At 37.1% G+C, this 18,778-nt stretch overlaps 1 protein-coding gene across 1 annotated transcript in view; it reads left to right on the top strand.

Annotated features, from left to right (window-relative positions):
- Window positions 1-18,778, top strand: part of TTC29 (tetratricopeptide repeat domain 29) — a 137,703-nt gene that overhangs the window by 13,874 nt on the left and 105,051 nt on the right. The window contains exons 3-4 of the mRNA XM_049815058.1: window positions 5,649-5,872; window positions 17,025-17,210. Coding sequence (XP_049671015.1) covers window positions 5,649-5,872; window positions 17,025-17,210 — 410 coding nt within the window. The remainder of the gene's footprint in view (window positions 1-5,648; window positions 5,873-17,024; window positions 17,211-18,778) is intronic.

Raw genomic sequence — 18,778 nt, 5'->3', positions numbered from 1 at the left:
TTTAAACTAGGATTAAAGAAGGCTGTGCCCTGATTTAGTTAAATAGCTTTGTATCGGTAGCAGTATGTGGTGAAAATGTGCTGAGTACCTTGACCAACTGAGGGCTTGACTCACCAAAGTACTTACATATATATAAATTTTCACACTGAACTCACATACTCAGATGACTCGGATATATTTTCAAGTTAGCTATGTACCTAACTTTGGTGGATTGCAGCCCAGACACATGACAATGTAGATTTCAACAGTGTGAGTACATGATTTTATACCGCTGTAACCTAGATCGTAGCATGGCTGAATGCGATAGTCAAATCTTCAGCTTCCATATTTACCAAGTATTTGTGTAAGTGCTTTTTGTGTTCAACGGTGCCTTGCAGGAGTTTTAACTGTATTTTAGATGTGGGTCACTAACAGTGTTTCAAAACTGTTACCTTTTTTTGGTTGTCCAGCTATAACTAAATAATAATTCTTCTTTTCTTAGGCAGAGCAGCCTGAAGTTCTAAACTCTTACAGCATGCTTGGCTTTTTAGTGTTTTATATAGTATGTTTGGTTTTACTTAATGCATATATTTTTCAAATTTTAGTGAGGAAATTCTGGTGTCTCCTTGTTTATGCTGTGTTGTTTGTATATAGGTTAAACACAAAGTAGCTAAGTATTCACATACTTGATGTAATTTTAATTTTCTTGTAGATTTATAGACAGGAAATGTGGGGGGAGGAAGTAAAATGTATTTGTTTAAATAAACTTAAGCAAAAATATCTTGATTATTTTTTCATAATTTTGTGATCCTTATCTAAGGCATTTATATCAGTCATTGTCTTGCCAACTGCAGAAGGAAATCCCAAGTGGGCGAAACCTATTTGAATACAGTTTTTAAACATTATAATAATTGGTAGAGTAATTATTTTACACTGGAAGTACACTTTAATATTTTATATACTATCGTTGTTTAATCCATGCCACTTTGAGCTTTACAAAATTGGATTGCTACGGTACACTTGTATTGTAACCAGCAGCTGGCATTAACCTATAGTACTAATTAAATCCTACAAAATCTAAAGATATGAACCCTGATATTAAAAAAATAAATAAATAAATAAAAATCTGTCATCCGAAAATAGTAGACTTTTGCACTTATTTTGCATGTCTGTAATTGACAATACCAGACAGGAGGCGTAGAGAATTAAGCTCGTGACAAATAATTGTTATGCTATACTGACTATTTTGATGATTCCTAACACCAGTACCTGCCTCTTGGCCTCTTAATTTCTTTTTTTTTTCTTTTCTCTCTTTGAGTGTAAAGGGTAGAATGCAAATAGCCTTGCTGTGCAGGATTCTAAGTTAAAGGGAATGTAGTACGGTGCTGTCTTTATCTCCCAGCATTGCTTAAGAGTCTTGTAAAAGTACAATACCTTAACATAGGAAGGTCCTTGAGATTGCAACAACAGTGTAATTTCATTAGCCTCACTGAGGGTTACTGTTTATGGGGTTTGCACTTGTACAGGCAGATGAGAATCAGGTTTCTGTGATTCCTCAGCATGACTCTAGATCGTTTTAGAATAGTAATGATAATAATAAAAGAAATCCATATAAGAAAATTATATAAGCAGCTGTATAGTTTCAGAAAAGTAAAATGCCTGTAGCAATATCCAGGTACACTTAAAGCACCGTGTTAACAGCAGCAGTGCCTTTTCAAGCTCACAGATCCGCATTCAATAAATAGCTGCTTCCACCCATGTGATATTATACTGCATGAAATCATCATCTATAACATGGTACCACTAAAATGGCAACTTTAACTTTTTGGTGGTTATTTATTTGGTGCTAAAAATTCTTCTGACCGCCCCCCCCCCCCTCCCCCATGACACGTACACAGAAGCGCACAGAATTTTTCAGCACCTCATGCATGAAATACGGCATCGGAGTAACTGCTGATGTCGGACAAGTGCATGAGACCCAACCGGATCCACTGAGTGGACCTCATTTCACTGGTTTACCCAACCTGGGTAAATAGGCACGTAGCAACACCAACAGGGTTTCAGTAATGAGAGAGACGAGCGTACAGTCAGAGGAAGAGTGGGTATGGTTTTCATCTGTTGAATTTCATGGATTTAAGAAAACAAACCAAATCTGCTTGAAACTAAAAACAGACTAATTGGTATCTTTGTTTTAACCACAAACAGGCAGATACGCTCCAGATTTCATTAAAAAAAAAAAAAAAAAAAAAAAGTTTTTAAAAAAATCAGTCTGCAATCCTTTTCTCCTCGCGCCTTCAAAGGGGAAAGAGGGCTTCAGCTTTATATTGGTCTCAGGGTTCAATTTTCGAGTTAAACACAGCGAACGCGACAGAGCCGCCCGCTCCTTCCAAGGCGTCTCGCCCGAGCGCCGGGCGGCAGCGGTTTCGGCACGGCGCTTGGGGAGCGTGGGAAGCGCAGCCCCGCCGTTCTCCTGCCCGCTGCTGGCCTTCACCCTCCTCCTCTTCCTCCTCCTCCTCCTCCTCCTCCTCCTCCTGCCTGCCTTTGTTCTGCAGCCGTGCCCTGCTGCGCTGGCGGCTGCCCGCGCCGTTACCCTGCCCCGGCTGCAGTTTCCCGCATTTCCAGTAGATGCCCCCAGAGACCATTAAAACCTCTTGAACGTCTCCGAGCGAGCGAAAGGCCGGCCTGTCTGCATTGGGCGGCTTGAAGTTTAACATAATCGTTCAAAGGAAAACCTAAAACCGGCGCGGACGCGATGCAGCAAAACATAACCCGCTTGTTTAATAGCACATCGTAATTTGTTAGGTAGTAAAGGTTCAAAAGCTTTGGTGCGAACTAGTTTATTAGTGTAGTAGAAACCCGCTGCTAACAGTTGGGTTCGATGAAACAAATCATGTACGTTTAACTAGGTGTCCAGGTTTGATACTGATATTAGCAATAAAACAGGAGATGTTCTGATTAACCGCTCATTTTACATGCTGCGTGACATAAAAAGCAGTATGGAAAGGATTTGGGGGACTGAGTTTATCTCAAGATATCATGAAAAGTTTACTTTTGTCGCCTACACTACTACTCCGTTCAAAAGCACTGTTTGTTGGAAGAAAAGGACACTGGCATTTTCATCGGGAACCACTTCGATAACTGAAACCATTTCAGAATTCGTTGCAGCATCAAGCTCTCTCAGGCGCCAGCAATACCATTCATCCCCATAATATCATTCATTTCTAACCCTACTGTATTGTTTGTGGGTGATCAGTCACTTGTGGCTTATATATCGCAGAAGCTTAAGGAAGAAATAGTAGTATTATTTTGCGCTTTGTGTATTTCCTGGTTTTAAGGATAACTGAGAGAAGACTTTTATCTTTATCCCTCTAAAATTTGAATGGTTATACAGTAGATAGCTGCATTGCTTATGAGTTAAAATCAGTTACCTTTGCCTAAGAAAAAAATGTGCTCTGTACCGTATGATTACTTCCACGTTCTTTCCATTTCTTTACTAACTGAGATGGGATTTATTAAAAGAATATTGGCACTGATTTTTAAAACTGACCTATTTTACTGTATGTTTTGTTTTCCTGTATTGGTTTGCTAATAATGCTGTCTTGTGGGGAAGATGTGCTTTGCCTTCAAGTAAAATGCATCAGTCTACAGGAAATAACAAATTACATAGACACAGTTCTTCTGTTTAGACGAATATCGGTACTGTGCTCAGTGAGTATGCAGTGAACGTTAAAAATTAACTGAATGACGTTTTGTTTAGTTACTGTTAAGATCTTTTACCAGTACTTTCTTGTTTACTTCCAGTACATCTAATGATCTATCTAATGCATGCACACGTATACACATCTATAAATCATATTATATAAATAAATACACGTGTATGTGTGTCTGCTATACAGATAGTTACTGCTCTGAGTTCTATTACTGCAGCATTCAGTCCTAGGCCTTTGGAAGTTGGTAGGAATTTTTTACCTGTATTCTTCAATATTTTTTCTTCACTTATTTAGAATTATAAAACAGAAAATAGAAAGCATTCTATATACAGAGTAGAGAATACATTGTACTGTGTTAACATAATACCTTTACGGTTTTTTTAAGCTATATACTGTGCATCTGACATATGGCAAATGTAGCATATTCTGGCAAATTAAAATTCAAATGTTTAAAGACATTTCTCATTTACTTTTCTAAGATAAATGTTGCAAATGTTTTCTGGTACGGAATAGGTATATATTTTCCCTTGTCTGTGTGAACAATGTGTGCTTTTCAATCTCAGAAAAACACCTATGTATATATTAAACATAAATTCAGTACTGTCTAGTCTAAATCATAACAGGATTTTGTGATATTTTTCTGTTCAGTTCTGTAACTGAAATGTAAAAAAACAGATATGAAGGATTAATGTGCATCTATGTAGTAATTAATAGATTTTATTTAAATCATATTAAATATGAAATAATGCAGAATATTTACTTCTTACATCTCACATTACTGTTTATTTCCCTGACATCTAGCTAAGAAGTGTTTTACATCACTTCCATCTTATTAGCATTGTTAAAGAACTGCAGTAGCTCTTTTTAGGCTAGAAGTATTAGTATCATTAGGCTATTGTTTAGCATGAGGTCATCTGAATTTATTACATACACTATAAATCTCAGTTTTCAGAATTCCATATTTATTTTAAAGCTGCTGAGAATTTGAAGTTAAATGGATTTTAATCTAAAAAGATAGTCTTGAACGCCGTTTGGATACTTAACGGAATATACAAAATAGAATTAACGCATCTGGGTCCTTGCCATTTTCCTGGGACAAAGGTTTGTTTTCTCGCACTAGATACGTATGCCTGCAAACCTTTACATCTGTGCTTTAGTGTTGCAGGCAATCCCATTGGACTCATAGTTTTCTCCAGGATAGGACACAATGATTGTTTCATGCCACATAAAAGAAATATTTTGATTATTTCCTTAAATAATACCTCAAAAGATACATTACCTCTTGAGAATATTTGATTACACAACTTTTTGATATGTATATCTTATCAGAGTTTATGAATGAGATAACTTTGATATAAACTCATCATTGCGTCATTTGATTTTAAAATTAGGGAGAAATTATCAAACTTTTGCTTCAGTAAACCAGTCCCAGCTGAAGTTACATGCTAAACAGAAACAAAATAATATCTAATGATTATGTTTCTGGCATAGCATTTGTTTGACGGTTTTAACCAAGCCGTCATATCCTACAGCAAAACTATTTAACATATACATTGTTTTGACATGTGGAATGTGCCTCATTTTTCCCTGTGCACTGTTTTAAAGCAAACTAAGAGTTCATTGTGTTTTCACGAACTAATGTAAATGTGTGGGGGGGTTCCCATCAGTCAGCCTTTTTTACCGATACCAGCTAAAGAATACCAGTATATTTTTAGCGTGTTTTCAATATAGAGATTGGTATTTATTTGTTATTGCTCTGTTTACTTCCCTAGGGCATGGCATTCGTAATCGTATTTTAGGAGAACGCTTTCTGAGCAGGGGGAAAAAAATGCCCCTTCCCCGCTGCTGAACTGCAGAGGTCTCTTCTCGAAAGCCGTTTTAGTTATCTGTACGTCTTTGGTAAAGGTGGAGAAGAGAACACAGGCTTAAAGGCTTAAAATCTATCTTTCTTATTCCCAGTAACAGGAATTCATACAAGAAGAACATCTGCATAGACATGCTGCGACAGGGTTATCACGAGTCCTTCTCCGAGCTCTTCACTCTGATACAGAAGTGGAATGCCTTGAGGGAGGCTGCAGGGCCTGGGTCAGCCATATGGCAGCAGAAGTCCCTGGAGGAGCAGCCTGATAAGCTGGATCAGCTTTACCTCTTCCTGACCAGGGCTGAGGCAGCCCAGCGAGCAGGTAAATGGGGGGATTGTGGGTAGCAGAGCAGCGGGAGCCCCAGCCGCGAATGCCTGGGGGAAGCTTCCAAATTGTTTCATGTATGAATTTGAAACGTTACTGCATCTTAGCACATTTCAGCCTTAGTCAACTAAGCTGTATTTATAGAATAAATGATTAGGAGCCGCAGATATCGGGAGAGGTTTTGTGAAGGAAAAAAAGAAAAAAAAAAGAGGGGGGATACCATGTAGAGTGCGTTATGATATCATCAGAAATGTTTGATGTATTTATAGCTTTGATAAGTTCTCAATTATTTTCTCATAGTTTCATTATTTATTGTTTTTCTTTCTCTATTGATTTGAGTAGCTGGGTTCGTATTAGAAAAATTTAATAGGTGAAATGCTGTTTCACACAGTAATAGTTTTATAAATCTGATTTTATTAAATACCCTGTCTGCTAACTGTGTTTGGATTTGTGACTGACTTTTAAAAAGGATTGTGAACATGTCAAATAAAATACAGCACACAGATGTAACATGCCACCTGTGAATTACTAGATATTAGTGAAGACATAACTCCAAATTACTGTATTTTCTCCATTGCCTACTATTTACTAAGCGCTCGTATTTATCATTTCCTTTTACTATAAATAGTAACATAACTTACTCTGTCTTTCTCCTTTGGAATAATTGTAGGGATGGAGGCAGATAAAAGCTCTAACTGCAATCCTGTTTCATGGCTGAGCTGATTTCACTATAGTTGGCTTGTTTCAAGTTGCATTTTGATCTACAGTAAAGCTTGTGAGTTTGAAACCTAAGCTATTTGACCAAAATTTGGCAACAGACAACTTCATTTAAAAAAGGAACAGCAAAAAACCCTTTCAGCACTCAAAAAAATGTCCATTAAAATGCTTGGTTTATGTTTACTGTGAAAGCCAAAAGTTGTGTTTCTTTATTTAATTCACTGTAATTCTAGGCAGGAAATCTAGCCAGCCCAAGATTGAATGGAATCTTCAGATTTGTCTGAAGTATGACTAAAACCTGAACAGGCACCCCCACAGCTTGCAGAAGTACCAGAGAGAAGTTTTGCACTCAGACTGCCCTCACAGAAGCGTACTGCCAACACTGTGATGTTCAAAAAGTAGTAGATATGGCTTATCCTGGTGGGCCTGCTTCCTGCAGCTGCTCGAGGAGAGCATTTTGCCTTCCTTTGGTGCGTGATATTTTTCAGTGTTGCAAACTGATATGTGACAACAGAATTGGCAAACACGCTCCCAGAGAGTCAAGACGCTGCTGACTGTGCAGTTTCTGCCCCTATGAAAGGCAGGGGCCCTTTCTCTCACTGAACTCGGCATTTTTTGTGTGCTGGGCTCTGTAAGTCTTTCACCTTTCACAGAGACAAGATACCACCCATTGCCTTACTGATTGTATCTTGCCTCTAGGAGAGAACATCTCCCAACCTTGCCTGTTACAGTTAGTTAAAATGAAAGAAAAGAAAATAACGAGAACATGTTGGCAAGCATCTTTACTGAATTGCTAGTCAAGGTATAGTTAGTTTTGATTTTTTCACCAGTTTCAGTGCAAACCTTTGCATAAATCTCTTGTTTGTATTAAGTGAGGCTTGAGTCACCTGGCACATGAAGAGGTGGATGCTAATTCATGTTGCAGGTGTTAGAGCTAGTAGAGCTGTGAAGATAATATGAATTATACAGCTCATCAAATACTAATTCAGTAGTTCCGCTAATCCAGTTACTCTCTGATTCTAATCAAATTGCTTGGGGCTCTGGCTTATGATCTCCTGACAACTCCAGTTGACACCATTTAAGAAGTGTTCAGCAGTTCACCTCAGGTGGAACTTACCATGATGTAGCAGTCATAACAGCAGCTGACCTGCATTTGCTCTTCAGCTGCCACAGTTCAAGCTTAAAAGGCTGAAAGTAATATTTGGGGCTGCAAACTGTGAGAGTTTCACAGTGTGGCTGATGTCACTAATATCAGACTAGCTGAAAGTTTATCTGTTTCAGGTATGCTGTCCTGAGTGAACAGGTGTGTTGAAGAACAGATGGCAGGTATAAACTATGGAAAAAAAATATATATAAAGAAAACTTCATGATTTGTAAGGTTTTTGAGAAATTTAAGCTTCATGAAGGGATTGTTTTTGAACCTGAAGTGGTAAGTGGAAAAGAAAACTTCACTTACTATGTCAGTAAATAGTTTTCTTATTTGTTATTTAGTTTTTCTCACCTGATGTTTTTCTATCATAGAGTGTTGCTGTCTTAATTGTGAATATAAATTAAAACTGCTGCTCCTAGGTTTAGAGGTTTATGGTTGTTACCACAGTGCATGGAGAAAGCTAGGTATTTATTCACTTTCCATATTTATTGGTGGAATATGTTAATATTTTTTTTTTCCATAGTTTGTAGTTATAGGACGCTATAATGCTGGACACAAATTGTTTGCTTGAACAGAATCAGTGCCATGCATAATGATGTGGAGGCTGATATCAAAGAGCAATTATTTTCTTTATTGCTGGGTTTGAAAACGGTGATGTTTTGTTTACCAGCATTACATTGTAGAGACTGCTTACCTTTACATAGACCAGTGACTGTTCTCTCTGTTTTCATTTTTAGTGGAACATTTTGATTGAACTTCAAATGATACAGGAGTTATCTGGTTTCTTGTTTTTTTTTTTTAATTGGCTATTACCAATATTACAGTGTGTGCAAAGAAAATACCTCTTTTTTTCTGTCCAACTTAATCTCATTGTCATTGTATTTGAATACCTCATAAGTATTTAAAAATAGAAAGCTAGCATTAATCCTTGCAGCTTTGCAGAAAAGTAGCTGAACAGTTATTTTGGCCTAGGTACAGCATTATCCCCAAAATACTGGCAGAAACGTTGGCAGTACTTGACTGCGTTCCTATCTGGTCTTTTTTGATGCAAATAATGTAAATGCTTCTGACTTCAAAATTGAGCTGTTTCTAATTATTCCTTGATCTTTCTATGTTATCATGGACTAACCTCTCTTTTTACTGGTTCTGGTGTCGGTAGCTTAAAAAAAGAAGAGATAGTTTAGCTCTTTCAATATGTATAGTTGTAGGGGTTTTTTTACAGAATAATGCAGGATAAATGCCAAAGCAATGTATCTACATAGTTCAGCATGTGATGTATACAGTTATTTTTCGCCATGTGTATGAAAACGTTGGGGTTTTTCTCAAAAAGAAAGTTATATTTTGAGGCTGTGGAATGCCCTGCCCAATTGCCTGCTTGCCTGCCTGATTGTACTGCTCAGAGTAATTTCACTTAAAGGTATAATTGTCTTTGAAAGGTATAATACAGTGCTGGCAGGTTGTTGTTGCTATCCCTTTGAAGAGCCATAGCTCCCTAGCCCCTACTTAGTACTGTTCTTTGAGTTAGCAGGAGGGAGAGTTTGAAGCCGCAGTCCATGCTTGTCTGACATTGAGGGTTGCTAACTAAATATCGTTTAGTTGCTGAAACCCTGTGAACAAATGATGACCATACCCTACAGAGGTGCGCCAACTAAATAGAATTCTTTTTGTCTGTCTAAGACCCAGACAAGATTTGACTCGATATCTCTCTGTGTTTGAGTGGGTCATGGAGAAGAAGTAGGAACAAAGGAAATCCAACTAAGAAGTGTTTTACTTATATTTTTGAATTTTTGTAACGGCAACGTGTGCCTGGGAGAACAGTTCATTGTAATGATAATGTTGCTGTTTCTCAGGTAAAAGTATTTAAAAGTGAAATTAAGCTGGTATTTGCACAGATTTTACCATATGGACGTAACTGATTCTTTAAATCACTACTTGGCTGCTACGGTCTGTCTTACTGTTTTAAAATGCATTGCTAATTTACTTGTTGGGTCTATATGCACATTAGGCTAAGCCACTTCTGTGAACTGTCTCCTCAAAATATTGTGTAGCTACTTTTATTTAGTTAGCACTGAGCCTACCGAAAGAATGATTGATAGTATGCATTGTGTGTTTTAGACTGCGGCCAGCCTCTCAGTGATAGTGTGCCTAATTTGTTTTTTGTCAGATTAGAGGTCACCTGTCCCAGTATTATTTCAGAAGGGCTTGGAAAGTGTTGCTTTTTGGACCATATCTGAACTACATATTAAATGTAGACTTGAACCCTACCTGAATCCTTACCTAGGACTAGCAGAGGCCTTGAAGAGCTGGTCCGAACAGTGCTTGCTTGCGTGAGCTGGTTTACTTCTATTGTCCAAGTTGAAGAGAATGCAAGGCAAGCTACAGCTCAAGAACAATTAAAGGAAGAGATGTCTCAGCCATTGGCTCTACCATGCCAGAGCAGGAGAGCAAAACTGGGGAAAATGCCACAGTTCAGTGGCTGCAACTTGTATTGAGCAGTCAGCCCTATAGTGGCAGATCACTGTGTTCGCTGTGCCAAAGCCAATGCATGGAACCTACACTCAGGTATGAACATGCCTTCAAAGGGGCAAGACACCACTTATTAGTTGATCATTGGGGCAGCTGACGGAGAGTAGGAGTTACAACCTGGAAGCTGTTGCCTTTTTCAGATTCCATCTGCCCCTGGTTCCTGACCCCATGCAACCTTTGTGGTATGCTAAATGCTGAATCTGTCCATGTACTGCAGGCTGATGACCCTTGTTCTAGCGAATCAGAAACACAGAAGGAAGTGCTAATTTGGCTTTTTTTTTACTCACTTCAGTGTAGAGAAAATTTTGACAGTATGAGTTGTTGTTGTAAAAGATGGCTTTTCATAAAGCATATGAAGAAAGCATGAGTATTTGATGCGTTTGCACTGGAAAATCTTTTTTTTGTCTGAAGTACTTAAGGTTGAAAACAGAGTTTAGCATTTTACAGTGGTAAGCTTTTCTGTAAGCTTACACCTTAGGCTGAGCTAGAAACATTGCAATAACCATATTGCCCATGCTATTTTGGGGGAAAAAAAAGAGGTTATGTATTAAAAAAAGAAAAAGGATAAACTTACCAAAACCTCTTTTAATATTTGCTTTTGGAGGAGGCATGGTTTGGGGGGGATAGGGAAAGGAACACTTTTCTAAGCAGGTTTGTTGTTTTCTATTTAATATTTTATCACAGGAAAAAAATGCAGAGTTGCTAGAGACAAATGGAGGAGTTTATTATTTTTATAATTATCCTTAAAAAGCAAAGTGATTTGCTCAGAAAAGAAGCCAAGCCTTCTCAAAATATAGCCAATTGTAGAACTACCATTGACTTCGACAGAAGCAGCATTTCTTAGAAAATTTCAGTATTACTTTTTCATTGCAACGGCTTGGAGTCCCCCTTTAGTGCCCCAAATTACCAGTTAACTGCTTTATATCATTATCATTAGATAGCTTTATCCTTACTTAGCAAAATTATATCCTGACCATTTCCTTAGCATCTTTGTACTGTCATCGAATATATTCCCCCTGCCTACCTAGCAGTGTTGGGAGAGGTGTGCTCTGTGTACGCTCTGCCTCACAATAACTAGGAAACAGAGGCTCTACCTGAAACTTGGTGTCAGCATGCTATCCCACAGCAACATTTCTTCATTTGTGTTTAGCTTATGGATAAACTTTCTGGAAAAAAAGCAATGATCGTGTGGTCCTCTACCTGTAAGTGTAGAGGCATGATTGTCCTGAACAAGAAAATGGGACTGATTCTTTCCCATGTATGGATCCAGGTGGAAATAAACTGATTGCAACACCATGTTCTATTGCCGTTCATGCTTCTTTTTGGCCCAACAGCCTCCAGCCTGGATCTTTCAGTGTGTGAATTCATCACAGCATCAGCTGCCCTGCCACTAAATCACTGGTATTGATCTCTCTGGCAAAAACGAAACTTCCAGTATTAATGGTGTCTCATTCTGACATCAAAAATTACTCCTAGTGACTTAATTGATCTTAGGTCACTCCTTTATATGTCTTCAAGAGTAAATGGTCAGTTATAATCAAGTCATACTCACTAAAAACTGAACTGGAAGATGAGTGTTACCAGCTGTTGAAAAGTTTCCATATGGCCTTCATCTGGCAGGAACAAATGACTGACTGGTGGTTTTTTGAGTGGAAAATATTGAGCCATAAATGGATGTTGAAAAATTTCTTTCCGATACCTGTATTTTGAAAATGAGTACAAGTTCTATTTTCCGTTAACAAGAACAACAGCCTCTTTCTTTTCTTCTTCAAGGAAAATACCAAGCCAGGACCTCTTCACAATGTTGTTTTCTTCTTTTCTCTAAGGACCATTTCTGTACTACTTTTTCTTTCTTTTACTACATCCTGTCACAAAGGAGATCACACAGATGGGGCAGCAGTTGTACTTAAATTATGACTTGCAGGTCATCTATATGTTTCTTTTCTCTCATATTAGCTCTAGGACTGTCACACTCAAATGCCTCCTCACTATCCCAGTGCATTGCACTACTTGGTAGTTGTCTCGCTGAACACAACAAACATGCAGACCATGGATTTAAATGATCCTCTGTTTCATGCACACCTTTGCCAAGGGAACAGTTCCTGAGAAGAGGCCAGGAACAAACAAAGATATTGTTCCCTGGACCAGTCAGGGACTGTGGCTTGAGCATAACAAGGGGAGATTCTAACTGACAGTTCAGATGCACCTGAAGAGATTCTGATGCTGAGTAGAAAATACTATATGGGTTTAATGTTTAAGCTCAGGTTGAAGTGATTTTTTTTTTAAAAAAATCTCTGTTTAACAAAAGATCTCAGCAAGGTTTAATAGGGATACATTCCTTTTGTGCATAGTTGTTCAAAGTTGTTTTCCATTGAAAAGTTCAGGTCAAACAAAATGAAAGTAGTCCATTTTCTGTAATTTATATTCTGTGACCAAAACATAAAAATATTAAAATATAAAACAAATACTGCAACATAGCATGACTTTTAATTTTTTTTCCTGGTTAATTTTTGTGAAATATTACTGCCTTGTATTTGGTAATTTGGCATTGAAAAAAATGTTCGGTTGAATAATTGCCCATAAGATGTATTCTTAGCCATGCTTCAGATCTTCAATTAAGTCCAAAACTGCGAACTATCAGGCCTCACCATCTGCTCCATCAAGTTCTGTTTGTTTTGTGTAGCTGCCATTTTGGGTAGATGTTCATATTTACAGTGTTCTTACAATCCTGTGACTTAAATGTTCTGGAAGACCTGAATTTAGCTTCCAATATTTTATGAAATTAATGTAATTTTTGAAAAATTAATGGGATCAGCCTTTGAACCTTTATCTATGTGCTTTCTTAATTGTGTCTTATTTAAAAACAGGACTTTATCTTGCAGGAACTGTTTTACAATTTGCTTGTGTGATCAGACTTCTCTTTCTGTTCATTTGGTATTGCATTCCAGTGCAGTCATCAACAGATAACTTGTCTACATGTATTTTATTATTAGTTGTAGAGAACTTACTATACAAAATAAGAGACGTCAAAGCTTTAATGGGAGATTTTATAGAAGAGGGTATTTACCTATTCTAACATTTTTCTTCTCCTGAGGAGGTAAAAGTTCACTTTTACGGAGTCTGACATGCTAGCTTTACCACTGTCAGAATAATCTCAATGAATTTCTCTATTTGTAAATCAGACCTTGAATCCAGAAGACAATATGGCATTTAAAAGTCTATCTTCTGAGATTTATTTTATGACCAGCATATCTGGTCAGCCACTGTCCAAGACAATTACAGAGAAATGGTTGTCTTTGTGCACTTCTCATTGTTATTCACCGGCAGGATAGTCATCAGAGGGTCACATTAAAGTTCATTCAATCAAAGCTGTGGCAGTAGCAATAGTCCGCCTCAGGTCAGTTCCATCTCTTGAGATTTGTAGGGCACTACCTGAAGTTATTTGGGTAATGTTATGTAGCATTAGTGCCTTGATACTTTGTAGCAAAGATTTCAAACCCAACAAATCTGTATCTAGAGTTCTACCCCAATGACAATCCAATTATTTTTCCCCTTACTGTGGTATTGTAACCATTTGTATATATCGTCTGGTATCTTCTAAGTTCATTTTCACTTGGCTGTAACCTATATGTAACTTGTATTGTTATCTTTATGTTAGTGGCTATAATTAGGTTCTGTATTTCTCTGTTCATCTGGTTATTTGTTTATGTACTTGTAATTGTCCTGGGAACCTCTGCCTTTTACTTCTGAGATAATCTTTAGAAGTGCTCCCTTGTGCTGCAATAGATGTTTAAGTTGGGATAAGATGAATCACAGCCAAGAACTATCTGGTTTTCTTCATTGAGAGTAAAGGGATCCTAGGTAACCTGTGTCTATATCTAAATTGGTTAGTTTGGATAAAACCCAACTATGTCTTGACTTTTTATCTATGCATATGTATACATGTGCTGACATATATATGCATATGCATGTGCACACACACAGATAGATAGATAGACGTATGTATATTAAGCCCAAACCAGTTCTGTTATTTCCATTCCAGTATCACTTGCAGATATTTTTGAGGCTATTCTACCAAAATAATCTTATTTTTTAATGTATGAATAAGTTTTATATGATGTACACCCCTGGATATTCTGAAGATATTCAGAATATTCAGCCTTGAGGGGGAACAAAAGGCATGAAAACTCACAGCCATGAAGAATGTTCTGATTAGGAATACATGAAGTCAATATATTGATAATTATTCCTCTCAAAGCCAAATTTCTAAACTTAAGCTGTTGTTTTGGTATCAAACCTTAGATACAAATGATGAGATGATAATCTAGATGTAATTTCCAGGGTATTTCTATTTTGGTGATTCTAAAGAGATTGTGAGACATTCTCGTTTCTTTGGAAGGGGTGTTATCTTACTTAAAGTACTAGAAATGGAAATGTATGTAACAAACTGTTTCAAAAATAATAATTTTATATATTTTAATGGGAATTATTAAAAAGGTAGAAATATGAGGTACCATTTCATGGAGGAAAAACTCTGAGAAAATAAATAGGAAAGCAAAAGCAACAAAAAAGTATTGTTCACCATTAAAGAGGAGGAATGAATTTGTAAATCAAAAGACAAAACCAGAGAATGTTCAAGAATGAGGAAAAGACATTTCAGCTTGATTTCAGAAACTTTTAAGCAGGGAAAATTCAGCTAATGTTCTCCAGAATGGCCAAGACAGATAAAAATGGAGGAGAAACAAATACTAGATAATACTTCTGAAGACTGCAGAGATGATTAGGTGGTAACAGGATTCTTTCAGAAGACAGAATAAAGTTCTTGCTGTGTTGTGACATGAAAAGCTTTATCAAGATGTTCTGAAGTCAAAGAACTTAGTCATGACAATGGACAGAATGAGAGATTTAGATTACTTCCTAGTACACCATACATAATTTGTAATTTTTAATTTTGAGACAGAACGTACTAGAGATGAAGCTGAGGGAACATTCTCTTGTGTGGTTTAGTGATGCATTCAAAGTACTTTTTTGAGTAATTGCTGCTGTTTGTCCCAAACAATGCAACTGACTCACACAGATCATAGAATTTACAGTTGAGAAATTAGTCCTTTTTGAAAGTTGGATTTCCCCAATTCTTCCTCCAGAAAACAAAAGAAGAGAATTTAACTACATCTTTTGATCAAAGTGTTTTGATATGGTATCATAGTTTTAAAACACTTAGAAAAGATCTGGAATTTAAGTGAGATCTTGCCTGTATTGAAATCAGGTTTTTTTCCCCAGTTGATTTCTGTGTGGTACTCCATACCCAGGAGTAAGAGGGGGTTTTTCTTTCTCTTCCCCCTTTTCTCTCTTTGTAGAGCAAAGCTTACAAACTGCAGAACTCCCAAAAGCAAAGCAGTTCTGTTCACACATCTAGCTTAACCAAACAGTCTCTTACCTGCTGCAAGACTTGTGGTTCTTAATTCCTCCTTTACCCAACTACATGAAAATTCTTTTAAGAACAGCCTGTTTGGCTTATGTTCATTTAACAGCCACAAACACAGTAAGTAGCCAACCAAAACTGCAATGGAATTTTAGCTAATTATTATTTCCATTCACATCTGATGTGAGCAGAGTTTGGAAAGAAAGTTCATTTAGTTTAGCCAGTGATAAATACAGCTGTGAAACATATAGGTTCGTGCTGTACTTTATCTCAGATTCTTCAGCATCATGTAGCAAATATATGTATTTCAAATCCCCCTTAGCAAGAAGCAGTGTGATAAGAGTTTTCAGGTAAGTTTTAGATGTCTACTCCAAATTAATACAGCTTTGGGATAATCCAAAGAGGATTTTTTGTGGATTTTGTTTTTTAAAAGGTGCTTTTCTGAGAGAAACAACTCCAGTTCTGTAGGAGCTCTTATTCTGTAATTTTAAATTGTGAATAATATATTTGTTGACAATGTTGTAATGCTGCTTAGGTTTGGGACTTGCAGCATTTCTATAAATTTTAGGGATAGTGTGTGTTCATTTAGCTGTCTGAGATGATAAAGAATGGGAACTAAATGTGGGGGGGGCGGTTCTTCAGATCATAAAGGAGGTCTGTGACTTTGAGTCTCCCCTGCTTTCCACATTTAGTCTGAGAGCAATACCTTGGTGAACTGTCTTTTTCAGGGCAACGTGTAAAATTTCAATTTGTCCTTAATGTCTAAGACTGATAAGATACTAAAAATGGGAATATACATGAAAACTCAGAGATTTTCTAGTTAGTCTTACCTTGAACACTTAAAATGTTATGAATTAATGGATTGTGTTTGCAGAGTGTTCTGTTTGGTTCTTTATCTCCGTCACCACAATTGCTACCTCAGACCTGTTTTGAAAGCTCTCCATGCCTTTTCAGGTCTCAGTGGCTCAGACAAACGCTTCTCTCACAGTGACTCTGTGCTTTTTATGCTCACTCTAGCTTCTCTCTTTTGTATAGCCAATGTCTTATCCAGGTTTTGCATGTTTTATTGAACTGAATTTTGGTTTTGCATACAGAAATGAGAGCAATTTATTGTGGTTTTGCTAAAGTAAGTTTTCAACTCTGCCTAATTTATAAGGTTATAATTTTCCCCTCGTCATATTTCTTTGAATGGACATGTAGGAGAACTTGGTGGTATTGAGTGGTGGAAATATAAATAGCTCTTCATTTTCATGATATGGTTATTGCTGTAATATGTAAGAGTTCCGAGAGCTGGTGATAATCTAACATTTTGATTGTCATTTTTGTTTTTAAAGGGCTCTATGAGGAGGTGTATGATAACCAGCTTAACTTAGCCTACTGTTTCAATGACCCTGAGGACAAATGGTTAAGTAATTACTTTTATGAGCAATGCTTTAACACTGCTCAACTAATAAAAATTGATGGTGGGAAAAGAGAGGCACAAGCACATGCAAATATGGGCCTCATCAATGAGGAACAAGGTAAGTCACTAAGATCATAAAGCTACATTGTGTCAGCATTGAGACAGTCATATTTGGCAATTTGTGTTTCATCCCAAGGCACAGCATTTCAATGTAAAGTCGATTTGTAACCATAATTTAAAAGAAGTTTTAAAACTGTTGCAATTTTAATTTTTGAAGCAGTGAACAGGGAGACAAAGAAGTCTGTAATTATTTACAGGCCTGTTTCCTCTGACATTCCATCTACGGTTGAAAGTGGTCCCTCAGATGAAAAACAAAACACAAGTTTAAAGGAAGCATTTGTTTAGCACAAAGGTTCTTTGGGTTTGACCTTATTTCCTTTTGCTTGTTTTTGACAAGAGACTGGTAATGCTGCCTCAGGCCACAGGTGTTTGAGTAGGATGGCATCTGTAGTTACACAAATGGGGTTGATTTAAGAGGTGTGAACACATCATTCAGTTTAATCCTGCCTCCAATTTACACTTGGATAAAGCAGCCTATATTTTTGTGTTAATTTGAAAAACTACCTTCTGGTTCTCTTGACTGAAAATGATGCCCTGTTTGTTTGTACATGACTACCACATTAGTGTTTGCTTCAGATATATACCTTACCACAAGCTCCATTTCTCCATTCGTGTATCTGTATCCTCAAACTGTGAGTCCCTGAAACTAGAAAAGGTATTAATAGGAGTAACTAGAATCATAGAACAGCCCAGGCTGGAAGGGACATCAAAAGGTCACCTGGCCCAACATTTCATGGGAAAGGCAGTCTAGATGAGATTATTTTAGCACGCTGTCCGATTGCATCATGAAAACCTCCAGCGATGGGTATTCTACTGCATCCCTGGGGAGCCTGTTCCAATAAATGATGGCTCTCACTGTAAAAAATACTACTTTCTTATATCAAGATGAACCTTGTTTCTATGTTTAAAAACATGTATTACCATTCATGGCAGAGGGGTTTGTGCATGTATAGCAGTCTGGGTATAAAAAAGGTGTTTTCCTATGTTTGTATAAAATCCTTTCATGTTGTGGGAAGACAAGCCATGAGTGAGCCTCAAGTAACTGAATAATACAGATCTTCCAGTTCTAATTTCTAAGTGTACTGGATGCCTAACCGTTGCTTCAAATATATGTGATTTGTATAGTTATTACATTTTTGTTTTTAAGTTTGACTTTGTGGGTTGAAACCATTCCAACTTTGAGCTCAGCTTGTGGCTGGTTTCTCAGATAGAATGGGTTTTCTCAGAAAAAAGAAGATTCACAGAAATTTTAAATATTTTGTGGAAATAGTGTAATTCCAGTAAATGTCTGACAGAATGGGTATTTTTTGAAAGATGGCCTGATTTCCCAGCAAAAACCTGGACATAAAATATAAAACCTGCAGCCTTTTTCTTTTAATTGAAAGGTTATTGTCCTGTTTTTCCCCCATGTTCTCTTAAAGTTGAAACTTCACACCTTTTTAAATATTTCCTCTTATTTTCTAGACTGCTGGTCATTCACACTGTTTTCCTCTGAACTGTTGCCATATCTTTCTTGCCTCCAACATCCAGGGCTGGATTCAGTTTTAAAATTCGAGTTCATACCAA

The sequence above is a fragment of the Accipiter gentilis genome, chromosome 12 (assembly GCF_929443795.1).
Source record: "Accipiter gentilis chromosome 12, bAccGen1.1, whole genome shotgun sequence".
In the NCBI taxonomy this organism is placed as follows: Eukaryota; Metazoa; Chordata; class Aves; order Accipitriformes; family Accipitridae; genus Astur; species Astur gentilis.
The sequence above is the reverse complement of the archived record's forward strand: the minus strand, read 5'-3'. Positions and strand labels throughout refer to the sequence as shown.